This window comes from Coregonus clupeaformis, chromosome 27 (assembly GCF_020615455.1).
Source record: "Coregonus clupeaformis isolate EN_2021a chromosome 27, ASM2061545v1, whole genome shotgun sequence".
In the NCBI taxonomy this organism is placed as follows: Eukaryota; Metazoa; Chordata; class Actinopteri; order Salmoniformes; family Salmonidae; genus Coregonus; species Coregonus clupeaformis.
In genome coordinates, this window is record NC_059218.1 from 34,827,875 (window position 1) to 34,842,059 (window position 14,185).

Consider the following 14,185-nt stretch of genomic DNA (forward strand, 5'->3'; position numbering starts at 1 on the left):
TTCTACAAAGTGCTAGATAAAGAACGTAGTCCTATAGCCTATTTTAGTTTCCCTTAACAATAAAAACATGACAGTGTAATCCATCTGATCAACTTTATTTGTAGATTAGATTAGTAGTAGAGTTATAGTACTTAATAAAGTTACTGCTTCTTTTGACAAAGTAGAAACTAAAAAGATAATAATAATAATAATAATAATAATATAACCAGCCAGGTGCACAGGTGAACATGTTGCCATATTCCTAAACAAAAGCAGCACTGCATGAACAATTGTAAAAGATGAAATGCATAAATAAATATTCATAGAAATACATTCATGACAAGATATAAAAACAGTCATTAGTTGATTGTATTGGACACTGTATTGTGCCCTTATACACATGCTTTTACGCATGAATCAATCTCTTCCTCTCTTTATGCTTCAGTCCACAGTGAGCACACAGCTTCGTGTGCAGCTGCTGTAGGTGTCGCATAATCTCTCTGAAGCGGTTGCGTGGCATGGTCAAGTCCACCTCATACCTATCAGACCAAAATGACTCCACATCCATGCTCTTTCCGCCATATGCCCCGCAGACATACAAGAGTGCAATAAATGCTTTGAGTTCATCCATAGACATGTCCCACCTACTGTTTCCTTTTCTGTGTGCATGAGCAACTGTACAATCTCTGATGTTCTGTAACATCTGCATGTCAAATAAACTCGTCACTCTTTTCTACCCAAACCGTGCCATCCCTGCCAGACTCCTGTCTCACTGTGGCAGTTGGGATCACCGTCTCAGTTGGCTCTGTTCTGGTTTTTCTGCGGTGAGGCTCAGGCATCAGAGGCGGAGACTCGAAGTCAACATCAGAATCAGATGAAGACTCTTCATCAGCAGCTGTCGATTTCAAGCTCAATATCCAATCCTCCATCCGACTCCAACCCATCTAAATTCTGCAGCATTTGCAATGCTGTCAGTGTGTCCATTCGTTTGGTTGGGCTTGCCATTGTGAACTTCACACAGTGTATGTTGTACTCAGTGTCTGATTTGACTCTCCCAGGGGAAATGACATACAATTTCCAGCCTTTCATAATTAAAATAATTAGATCGCCACAATTCTTCATCATCATTAAACTATTGTTCTAAATTCAATCATCCTCTTCACCCTCATCATTCAGATCTATCAAATGCAATCACCCTCTTCACCCTCCTCATCATTCAGCTTATTGAAGTCACATGCACCATTATTAGTTTCTATCTGCTTTCTATCGCCCATTCATCCATTGACGACAGAATAGCATATTTTAATTTAAAGTTGATTATTTTACTAGTTTTTCCTTAGTTGCCAGAGCAATGCTGGTGGTAATGTGCTGAATGCGAGTGGTCATGTGCTGAATGTGCTGAATGCATGGACAGCATGGATATTCTTGGAAAAAGTTAAATTTGGAAATAGAGCGGCACCCCTTGAATTTGAGAGTTATTTGACAAGGGTAAGTGTCATAGAAACTGCAGAATATGCTCTTTCTGATACTATATAGAAATCAAAATGTTTGACCTGCATTAGACTCTGAAGGAGGTTTTGATAAAGTGATGCTCCTTTCCCTGCATCTGTCAATTACAAGATGCGCCCATGTCTTCATGTATTGTACAATTTGACTATGTCTATAGGCTAACTCTTATTATGTGTGAAATTAGTTTGGGTATAGTTTAGGGGTAGTTTTGATGGGCCGGCTGTGCAGGCTGACTGGCATCGTTTGCTTCCCGCTCATCAACTTGGATAGAGTCAAGGATATGTTTTGTATTATTCTAAAGGCCTACTGCAACATGTTTTTGTTCCCCTTACATTTGATTAGTAATAAGTTACAGTAAATAAAACAGTCCTGTAACAGCCTATTTTTACAAAGTAAAACATAAAAGAGAATGGACAAATTATTAACATGATCGCCAATGCTGATAAATAGGCATAACACAAACTCATCATTACACTATTGTTGTTATAAATTAAATCAACCTCTTCACCCTCATCATTCAGTTAGGCCTAACTTAAAGTCGATTGTAAATTTCACAATTATCGGCCATTCCATTGAAAAAATTAGCAGTATAAAATACGAACATTTAAGAAAAGTCAGGGTCGGAGCAGGACTTTTTTGGGGGGGACAGATGTTTTATTTATTTACAAAATCAAACGTCAGTGGCTGTTGGCCTATGGCGGTTCTAGTGTTAAGTGCTCATTCACACAGTCTTTAGTTACAGTGTTAGCTACTAATCCAAATGCACCGTCTAATCAGACCAATGGTAGAGTAGTAAGAAAGGACTTGGACCGATAGAGTAAGAAAGGCCTTGTCTGCGATTGAATGAACTCAGACAGAATGGATTGGCATTGACCTGTCATCTCACATCATCAGATGTTTTTGAACTCCATTTCTTCTTTGAGGCAGTGTAGATCCCCCTATCTGAGAAGAGGGAGCTTTTGATTGTCCTTGATGTGCTGAGGAGGGAGCTTTTGATTGTCCTTGATGTGCTGAGGAGGGAGCTGTTGATTGGCCTTGATGTGCTGAGGAGGGAGCTGTTGATTGGCCTTGATGTGTTCCTCTGTTGAGGCTAGAGCACTGTCTTTCCTCTTATTGCATAGTGTCTGGCCTAGTTGGGGGCCTAGACAGTCCCTCCCCTGGGTCCATCTCCAGCTCTCTCTCTGTGTGTGTCTACTGTATATGTGAGTGCTGGTGGCCAGTCTGACAGGCTCACCCACGTTGAAGGTCACCCCCTTCTCCCCTTTCCTCCCTGGTCCATGTTTGTAGGCACCTTCTCTCCCATCCACTCAGATCACATCACCACTGTCTGCTGCCCTGTCAGCCACAGCCTCATCCTATGACTGTGCTTCCAAATCTCCTCTGTCTCACTGTGTGGCAATGTGACAGTTGCCCTGCAAGAAGAAAGCCCTGAGCAAAGCCATTTAATATAGATGTAGATGTGCCTCTGTCTTCACAGCAGTAAGCATCATATGATATCTGGAGAATGATCTCAAGTAGACCCACTATTCTCCCAGGATGCACAGCTTTCCTCTTTAATATTCAGTGATAAGTCTAGGCTGAGAGGAGGGTCTATGAACAAATTTAGCTGTATGTTAGGGTATAACTTTATATTGAATTTAGTATCAATGCAACTACAATGTAAATAAATGCACAGTTGAAATTAAACTGCAGTTGTGATGTATTGACTTGAGAAAGTTGACAACTTTAATCTCTCTGGATAAGTACTTTAATAAGAGCAAACATGATTGAAATGACCCATAGAGTATTTCCAAACGTCCTCCTTACTGTTTATGTTAATGGTTGGGTAAAGCCTTGTGGTGATTAGATATTTGATCTTAATGTAAGTGTACAGCGTGTCTCTGACCAGCCCCTGTCCTCCTCATGGTTAGTGAGATGTGATTGGCTGGCTGGTCAGTGTAAACTGTGGTGTCTACCTGGCTGTGAGTTGTGATTGGTTGGCTGGCCAGTTTAAGCTGTGGTGTATGCCTGGCTGAGGGTTGTGATTGGTTGGCTGGCTAGTTTAAGATATGGTGTCTGCCTGGCTGAGGGTTGTGATTGGTTGGCTGGCTGGTCTGTATAAGCTGTGGTGTATGCCTGGCTGAGGGTTGTGATTGGTTGGCTGGCAGGTCTGTATAAGCTGTGGTGTATGCCTGGCTGAGGGTTGTGATTGGTTGGCTGGCAGGTCTGTATAAGCTGTGGTGTATGCCTGGCTGAGGGTTGTGATTGGTTGGCTGGCTAGTTTAAGATATGGTGTCTGCCTGGCTGAGGGTTGTGATTGGTTGGCTGGCTGGTCTGTATAAGCTGTGGTGTATGCCTGGCTGAGGGTTGTGATTGGTTGGCTGGCAGGTCTGTATAAGCTGTGGTGTATGCCTGGCTGAGGGTTGTGATTGGTTGGCTAGTCTGTGTAAGCTGTGGTGACTGTGGGGCTGAGGAGTGACAGGAGTTGACAGATGAGGGTTAGTGGCCCCACCTTATCCTGGCTAGCGCGACAGTTCCTTATATGAGCTGGCGGAAGCTAGCCCAATCAGGATTAAGCTGGTGTCTACAGGCAACATGTCATGCTCTCTGCTGTCTCGGTCCTGATCTGCTCAGACTTCCATGAACACTCTTTCTCTGTGTAAGACATCCTTAGCAAGATGGAGGACAGGACAACACACCTGGCAAAACTGGTTGCAGTGATGTCATAATGACTGTCTTGTTCACTGGGAAGTCTCCCCTGCCTTTGTCCCCAGTTCCTCCTCCACCCCTGCTTCCTGTCCCTGTCCTGCTCCTACCGTCCCTGGACATTCTGGACCTTTCTAGGCCATATGTGTCACAGTGATAGTGCTGTCAGATCAGACAGGCATTTCTATAATCAGGAGCTCTGCAGTCAATTAGCTCTACACGTGTGTCAGCACAAATCCACACACAATCAGTGGATGTCACACTGGATGACATGACACCTCCTCTAGTCTAAAACGCACTGGTGTGCTGAGCTGGCTGCCTATAGCACCGAACAGCAGTGGCTGCACTCATGTCTGAGCATAAACATAAACATTCAGTTGTATTTGGTGATCAAGTAGTGCTTCTCAATGAAGTATGACTGTGAAAACATTTTTATTTCCATCCAAAGTAATTTGTTTTCTAGTCAGCCCACATTCTCACACCACAGCTTGTTTCCAAAACGCTTCTCGCTGGCTATGAGTTCCAATGTTGATCTCCAGAAATTGATTCATTCTCAAAATAACATTGCCATATGAAGTCTAGGGTCACTGATTTTATTGATGATCTGATTTCATACATGGGCATGTTTGGATGCCCTCAGGCCAGTACTCTGGTCACTGACCTGTCATTCTAAAGTAGTGGACTAGATAGATAAATAAATACATTGAATTGTCTCATACTAATGTTGACCATCACTGCATAAAGCGATACATGGGAGGCTTATTTTCTATAGACCATTATATTTGCACTAAATGTTTCTGTCTTCTAAGAAGTTATACTGTATTGCTCCTTTTGTCTGTCTGCTGGATTCTCATCACTCTAATAATGACCTCTGACTCGTCCAGAGTGACCCTAAACAAAAGGTGTGTGGGACACAGAGAGACAGAGACAGATATGAACCAACTATGACCTCCCTCATAGGGCCCTGTGGCCTGCTTTGCCCCCGCGGCCCCCCTCTCCTCCCGCTCTGCATTGATTTCATTAGCAGTGCAGCTGGGGAGCCCAGCCAGCCTTGATGGGCTGTTGTCATCAGAGGGCCTGACACATCGACCCCCAGAGACCCCCAGAGACCCCCAGAGACCCCATTTACATCCCATCTCCATCAGCACCACCTAGGGATGTGGTGGGGGGCTGGGTTGGGGGCAGGTTGGGGGGCAGAGGGACCCCATCACACTCCCCATCTGAGACATGATTGACAGCCCGAGAGGCATCCTTAAAATGTCACCATTATAGCTACATAATAATAATAATAATAATAATAATATGCCATTTAGCAGACGCTTTTATCCAAAGCGCGTATCCCTGTTAAATGCCACACAGCAATTGTAAGATTAAAGGAAATAGAAACGTTATTTACTTTTAAGCTTACAATATTGAGTGTTCAACAGACACCATTCATTTCGATGAAAGAGTTCCGTTAATTAGAGGTCTACAGTCAAAAAGCAATAAGAAAGGGATCATATATATTCATTTCATCACTAGGGTTTGATCCTAGTGTTTGTGCCACTCCTACCCCCTGGCCATGGCCTGGACCCATGGGACATGGAAGGGGTACATCTTCCAGACAACATGCCATCCGGACACTCCTCCACTTTTAGCAGCATTTCCAGTAGAGAAGACAAGCATCATGGCAGCTGCCGGGGTGGGGCGCTCCAGGATTAGCAGCAGCTCATAGTTTAGACGTGTGTCACAAAGGAGGTTGTCTTGTGATGCATTCTGGGTATTACCCTACAGGGCCTGAACCTCTGGGGCGTGGCCCCCTGCCTGGACCCCCTGTCACCAGGGAGACCAGAGAGTAGGACTGTGTTTTGAAGGTGGGGTGTGGGAGGGCCTATTAAACCTGCTACCCAGTAACAGGGCTTTTCTATTGGAGGAAAGGGGTGTGGCCAGAGACATCTGTCCAGTAAGCAGCCTCTGATATGAACAGCTGCAGTGGAGGGGAGCATACCCTAGAGGAATGGGTTAAACTGAGCTGTGTTAAACACAGTAATTAGTCATTATGAAAGACTCAATAACGTTAGACTGTGTGTGTGATTGTAACATGTGTGGCTCTAATAGCCATGCTAACGTGCCAAGTGTCCTAAAGAGGCACAAGCAGCTTTCTTTCATTGGCTGAATACTACCTATAGGCCTAGCTGTTGTAGGGGAGTTCTCTTTCAGTCAACTCGGTTCAACATCTCACTATGGGCCGCGCCCTTGTGTGGGTCATTGACTCTCATTGGCGGGTCATTGATCCAATAGTGACCAATGAGAATCCAGGTTACATACTGTAAACCAACGTTTTTGACTGCTGTTGGACTACATTGGAAGGCTTGGGCAGTATCCAGATTGTCATACCTTCATACCAACCTTGTGCCATCCCGGGATATTAAGTAATACTTGCACTGACCACAAGGGGGCGCTTATTTCTTACCCCACTGAGCCTCTGTAATCAGAAGGTTAGCAATGCTAGCAGGTACATGTAAAATCCCATAGACAATGCTAACTTGACCCCTCTGCAAAACATGACTTAGTACTTGGTGGCAAAACCCTTGTTGGCAATCACAGAGGTCAGATGTTTCTTGTAGTTGGCCACCAGGTTTGCACACATCTCAGGAGGGATTTTGTCCCACTCCTCTTTGCAGATCTTCTCCAAGTCATTAAGGTTTCGAGGCTGACGTTTGTCAACTCGAACCTTCAGTTCCCTCCACAGATTTTTCTAAATAGATCACCTGGCGCGTTGCACAATAGTTGTGCAACGATTGGTGCGATTATTTGCAAATGGAAGAAACACAAAATAACTGTCAATCTCCCTCGGCCTGGGGCTCCATGCAAGATCTCACCTCGTGGAGTTGCAATGATCATGAGAACAGTGAGGAATCAGCCCAGAACTACACGGGAGGATCTTGTCAATGATCTCAAGGCAGCTGGGACCATAGTCACCAAGAAAACAATTGGTAACACACTACGCCGTGAAGGACTGAAATCCTGCAGCGCCCGCAAGGTCCCCCTGCTCAAGAAAGCACATATACAGGCCCGTCTGAAGTTTGACTGTCATAACCCGTCGTGGATGTGGTGGAGGAGTCAAGCGCAGGAAGCAGAGGTTTAGTCCAACAATACTTTTAATAGTCTTAAAAGCAAGATAACAAACCCCGACCTCGATAACACGAAGTGGCGAGGGAAAATTACGCACACGCGTAAAACACTAAACATGGAAAAATGACACGGAAAACAAACACGTATCATATACAAAGTGGCAACGGAAAACAACACACAAATACCCTAGATTACAACACGGAACTTATAAGACACGTAATCAACTCTCAAACAGACACAGGTGTGACAGACAGACAAAAGCAATCAAACTCAGAAACATAGAGCGGTGGCAGCTAGTACTCCGGGGACGGCGAACGCCGAAGCCTGCCCGAACCAGGAGGAGGAGCAGCCTCGGCCGAAACCGTGACATTGACAATGAACATCTGAATGATTCAGAGGAGAACTGGGTGAAAGTGGTGGTCAGATGAGACCAAAATCGAGCTCTTTGGCATCAACTCAACTCGCCGTGTTTGGAGGATGAGGAATGCTGCCTATGACCCCAAGAACACCATCCCCACCGTCAAACATGGAGGTGGAAACATTATGCTTTGGGGGTGTTTTTCTGCTAAGGGGACAGGACAACTTCACCGTATCAAAGGGACGATGGACAGGGCCAAGTACCGTCAAATCTTGGGTGAGAACCTCCTTCCCTCAGCCAGGGCATTGAAAATGGGTCGTGGATGTGTATTCCAGAGTGGCCTAGCCAGTCTCCAGACCTTAATCCCATCGAAAATCTGTGGAGGGAGCTGAAAGTTAGAGTTGCCAAACGTCAGCCTCGAAACCTTACTGACTTGGAGAAGATCTGCAAAGAGGAGTGGGACAAAATCCCTCCTGAGATGTGTGCAAACCTGGTGGCCAACTACAAGAAACGTCTGACCTCTGTGATTGCCAACAAGGGTTTTGCCACCAAGTACTAAGTCGTGTTTTGCAGAGGGGTCAAATACTTATTTCCCTCATTAAAATGCAATTCAATTTATTACATTTTTGACATGCGTTTTTCTGGATTTTTTTGTTGTTATTCTGCCTCTCACTGTTCAAATAAACCTACCATTCAAATTATAGACTGATCATGTCTTTGTCAGTGGGCAAACGTACAAAATCAGCAGGGGATCAAATACTTTTTTTCCCTCACTGTAAGTTCACCTCTGTCTCCTGTATACTGAAGAGTTCAGTTCCTCCTAATACAAGCTCTTGATCTAGGATATTAGTCTCATATTCCATTTCTTAGTCAGTCCTTTGTTATCCACAGAATTTCTAATCAACAACCATCTAAAATGTAAGCTGTATTAAACACAGGGTTTTAAATAATTCTAGGAGCTAGCCCCACAGCTATTCACTAATCTCAAACCATGCACAATTATAAGCAAAAAAAAAATATTAGCACACAGTCATTATTTTTAAAACACTTTAGCGAAACAGAGAATGTTAATGAAGTATGAGACTGGCCCTCTTTTTGGAGCACACATTGTCTGCTGAATTTCCCTGCTCTTTCTGTGTGTAGCTGTTACTGTAATGTTGTTACTGACCAGTGGCGGCCCGCCCATTAGGGCGTTAGGGGCGGCGCCCCACTTGTGATTGTTCAAGAAATACAGTACCAGTCAAAAGTTTGGATACACCTACTCATTCTAGGGTTTTTCTTTATTTTTACTATTTTTTACTTTGTAGAATAATAGTGAAGACATCATAACTATGAAATAACACATATGGAATCATGTAGTAACCAAAAAAGTTCTAAACAAATCAAAATATATTTTATATTTGAGATTCTTTAAAGTAGCCACCCTTTGCCTTGATGACAGTTTTGCACACTCTTGGCATTCTCTCAACCAGCTTCCTGGAATGCATTTCAATTAACAGATGTGCCTTGTTAACAGTTAATTTGTGGAATTTATTTCCTTCTTAATGTATTTGAGCCAATCAGTTGTGTTGTGGTGGGGAAGATAGCCCTATTTGGTAAAAGACCAAGTCCATATTATGGCAAGAACAGCTCAAATAAGCAAAGAGAAACGACAGTCCATCATTACTTTAAGACATGAAGGTCAGTCAATCCGGAAAATTTCAAGAACTTTGAAAGTTTCTTCAAGTGCAGTCGCAAAAACCATCAAGCGCTATGATGAAACTGGCTCTCATGAGGACCGCCACAAGAAAGGAAGACCCAGAGTTACCTCTGCTGCAGTGGACAAGTTCATTAGAGTTACTAGCCTCAGAAATAGGCAATTAACTGCACCTCAGAAATTGCAGCCCAAATAAATGCTTCACAGAGTTCAAGTAACAGACACATCTCAACATCAACTGTTCATAGGAGACTGCGTGAATGAGGCCTTTGTGGTCTAATTACTGCAAAGAAACCACTACTAAAGGACACCAATAAGAAGAAGAGACTTGCTTGGGCCAAGAAACACGAGCAATGGACATTAGACCAGTGGAAATCTGTCCTTTGGTCTGATGAGTCCAAATTTGAGATGTTTGGTTCCAACCGCTGTGTCTTTGTGAGATGCAGAGTAGGTGAACGGATGATCTCTGCATGTGTGGTTCCCACCGTGAAGCGTGGAGGAGGAGGTGTGATGGTGTGGGGGTGCTTTGCTGGTGACACTGTCAGTGATGTATTTAGAATTCAAGGCACACTTAACCAGCATGGCTACCACTGCATTCTGCAGCGATACTCCATCACATCTGGTTTGCGCTTAGTGGGACTATTATTTGCTTTTCAACAGGACAATTACCCTAAACACGCCTCCAGGCTGTTTAAGGGCTATTTGACCAAGAAGGAGAGTGATTGAGTGCTGCATCAGATGACCTGGCCTCCACAATCACCCGACTTCAACCCAATTGAGATGGTTTGGGATGAGTTGGATCGCAGAGTGAAGGAAAAGCAGCCAACAAGTGCTCAGCAAATGTGGGAACTCTTTCAAGACTGTTGGAAAAGCATTCCAGGTGACTACCTCATGAATCTGGTTGAGAGAATGCCAAGAATGTATAAAGCTGTCATAAAGGCAAAGGGTGGCTACTTTGAAGAATCTAAAATCAAAAATATATTTTGATTTGTTTAAAAAAAAATTGGTTACTACATGATTCCATATGTGTTATTTCATAGTTTTGATGTCTTCACTATTATTGTACAATGTAGAAAATAGTAAAAATAAAGAAAACCCTTGAATGAGTTGTGGGAAGGTTCTATGGAAACCTAAATTATCCACCAAAAAGTTTTTCAGACCAACAATGAATAAAAAATAAAATTAAAAGGCGTGAAAATGCCTTCAGTCGTTGGTTGTGTTGAAGTGGTCCCCACCTCCCTCACAAAGAGGAACCAGAAGGACTCCCCAGCCAGAGCTGTGTGTCCAAACTTTTGACTGGTACTGTATATTTAAGCAATAAGACACGAGAGGGTGTGGTAAATGGCCAATATAACACAGCCAAGGGCTGTTCTTAAGCACGACGCAACGCGGAGTGCCTGGATACAGCCTTTAGCTGTGGTATATTGGCCATATACCACAAACCCCTGAGGTGCCTTATTGCTATCATAAACAGGTTACCAACGTAATTAGAGCAGTAACAATAAATATTTTGTCATACCCGTGGTATACGGTCTGATATACCACGGCTGTCAGCCAATCATCCTTCAGGGCTTGAACCACCCAGTTTATACTGTACATATATATAATTCATGGATTATGTTTTATATGCTCATGAAAGTGTGGTAAATGTGTAAATTGTTCCTGTTTCAATAATATATTGTTCAAAATAAGCTGTTCAGTTACTTACTACTCTGCCCCTCTGTGACTCTGACAGCAGCTCCCTGGGCGAATAGGCTGTGCGTGCATTGCTTGGATTGTTTTTACAGCTAATTGCAATGAGGGGGAACTGCCCCGCAGGGTTTCATAGCATACATTTTAACAGCACAAGGTAAATGGACTGGCCTGGGGCGCTCAAATGTGCGCTCAGTCATAACTTCTGGGTCTGTTCTAGTCTCCCTCCCAATGAGTCTCTCGCACCAGACGTCTTACTTCCACACGTGAGACTATATCTGCTCTATCAGGTACAATTAACGTGTAATTAACGTGTAAATTAATAATCATAACAGTCATGGGAGCCTGGGACCTGATAAATCAGACATCTACTGCCAACAAGAATCGAATGACAGAGAGATACACTAGCTAGAACCTTCTCATCGCTGATCTGGTAGGACAGAAATGCATGACTGTGGCTGGCAAATGTTGTATTGTTTCCATCAGGTTCTACTGTAGGTGACAGGGCGACATGTTGTGTGGACTAAATCAGCATAAAACCGGGTGTATCACAAAGCATGATATAATTAATTAGCCAGCTAAAGTAATTTTGAGAAACATTGAGAAATGGTTTGATACATTTTTCTGGGGTCAAATTAGCCTGTTATATACTGTACCTTTTGATAAGCAGCTAGCTAGCTATAGCCAGCTGGTAGCTTGCTAGCTATTTAGTTCCCATGCCAATTTCAAACTAATATCCCAGCTAGCACATAACGTTCTGAGAACCATATGCTTCATAGAGCTTGGTGAGAGCTTAGTTGTCCTTTTGGTTCTTTTCCATAGAACCTTCCCACAACGTTCTGGGAATAGTGCAGAATAGTTGCTTGGCTTTGGAACATTCTCAGCAGATTTAAGGAACTTGGTATTTCATTACTTTAACAGAACGTTTCCTGAAAGTTCAAACATGGTTACATTTAATTAAATTTTTGGTAATGTTCTAGGAACGGTTTGACATTGGGAATGTTCTCAGATAGTTCAGACAATGTTAAGAAACAACGTTCTCCTGTGGCAAAGTTTTCATTTCCGTTCTCAGAATGTTTTTTAAAAAACATTCAGTTTTACCGGTCAGGAAACGTATGGCTTCGTTCCCAGAACCAATGGGAAACCAAAAACGTACGTTCCCATAATTTCCAAGGAACCAATTGTGCTAGCTGGTATCTGACTAACTCGGAAATATGAAGTTATTTCAGATTGAACTGGCTAGCGCATCATGCTTTGTGGCATTATGTTAACCATCCCCAGTTAGATAATGTGTTTTCACTTATTGTATCTGCATGCTTGTTGCGTTCTCCCTGGTGCACTCGTTCGTTCATGAGCTGGCTGCTCGTTCTAAATAGTATCAACTGATCTGTTCAAAACAGTGGCATCATGTGCAGCAGTGGTCATTTGGTTTTTGACATGCAACAGTGAAATAGGTGTATTTATGCTGTTGTTCAAATGCATAGATCGCTTTATACAGTAGCTATATCGTCTCAAAGAAACTACCAGTAGTTCGAAAACTTGGCATCATATTTCTCTCATGCTGCTTTGTTGACACTCCAACCACCGCCACCCCCCGCGCCCCGGGTATTCAGCCAATCAGCAGCGGCCGCCACTGTTACTGGTATGATGTGACATGGAGATAAGTGCGGAGTCATGGAGGTAGTAGTGCTGAGATGTTACACTGGTCACTGTCTAAGATGGATTTATTTGATATCTGATATGTGTTGTTGCAGGGCTGCATTCTCAAATGGTACTGTCTCTCTCTGCTCCTCCAGGTCACCTGTCTTCAGGATTTCTTTGGTGATGATGATGTCTTCATCGCCTGTGGCCCAGAGAAGTTCCGCTACGCCCAGGATGACTTTTCCCTGGATGAGAATGGTGAGAGCAGCCACACCATTAGTTACTAACTACACCACTGTAACACCATTAGTTACTAATTACACCACTGTAACACCGTTAGTTACTAACTACACCACTGTAACACCATTAGTTACTAACTACATCACTGTAACACCACTAGTCACTACCTACACCACTGTAACACCACTAGTTACTAACTACACCACTGTAACACCATTAGTTACTAACTACACCACTGTAACACCATTAGTTACTAACTACACCACTGTAACACCACTAGTAACTAACGACACCACTGTAACACCATTAGTTACTAATTACACCACTGTAACACCACTAGCCACTAACTACACCACTGTAACACCATTAGTTACTAACTACACCACTGTAACACCACTAGTCACTACCTACACCACTGTAACACCACTAGTTACTAACTACACCACTGTAACACCATTAGTTACTAACTACACCACTGTAACACCATTAGATACTAACTACACCACTGTAACACCATTAGTTACTAACTACACCACTGTAACACCATTAGATACTAACTACACCACTGTAACACCGATAGTCACTAACTACACCACTGTAACACCATTAGATACTAACTACACCACTGTAACACTGCTAGTCACTAACTACAACACTGTAACACCACTAGTTACTAACTACACCACTGTAACACCATTAGTTACTAACTACATCACTGTAACACCATTAGATACTAACTACACCACTGTAACACCGCTAGTCACTAACTACACCACTGTAACACTGCTAGTCACTAACTACACCACTGTAACACCGCTAGTCACTAACTATACCACTGTAACACCGCTAGTCACTAACTACACCACTGTAACACTGCTAGTCACTAACTACACCACTGTAACACTGCTAGTCACTAACTACACCACTGTAACACTGCTAGTCACTAACTACACCACTGTAACACTGCTAGTCACTAACTACACCACTGTAACACTGCTAGTCACTAACTATACCACTGTAACACTGCTAGTCCCCCTTCACACCACTCTCACTGAATCAATGTTCCCTGCCTAAGTCCCTGGGACCAGAACCTGTTTCACTCATACACTGCAAAAGTCACTGATTTACTGTCGTCAAATGTTACTGTTACTGTTCTATCTACAATATTGTCCATTTTCTGTGATGTGACATGTATTAGATTTGTACTGTATACACTGCAACATAGGAAGTGTTGTAACTTTTTGTGAAATTCTCTAATCTGTCAATGTGAT

At 43.1% G+C, this 14,185-nt stretch overlaps 1 protein-coding gene across 2 annotated transcripts in view; it reads left to right on the forward strand.

The window, feature by feature from the left end:
- LOC121541883 (neuronal migration protein doublecortin) overlaps positions 1-14,185 on the forward strand; it is an 82,886-nt gene that overhangs the window by 48,009 nt on the left and 20,692 nt on the right. For both annotated transcript variants that reach the window (XM_041851244.2, XM_041851245.2), the window contains exon 4: positions 12,830-12,932. In XM_041851244.2, coding sequence (XP_041707178.1) covers positions 12,830-12,932 — 103 coding nt within the window. The remainder of the gene's footprint in view (positions 1-12,829; positions 12,933-14,185) is intronic.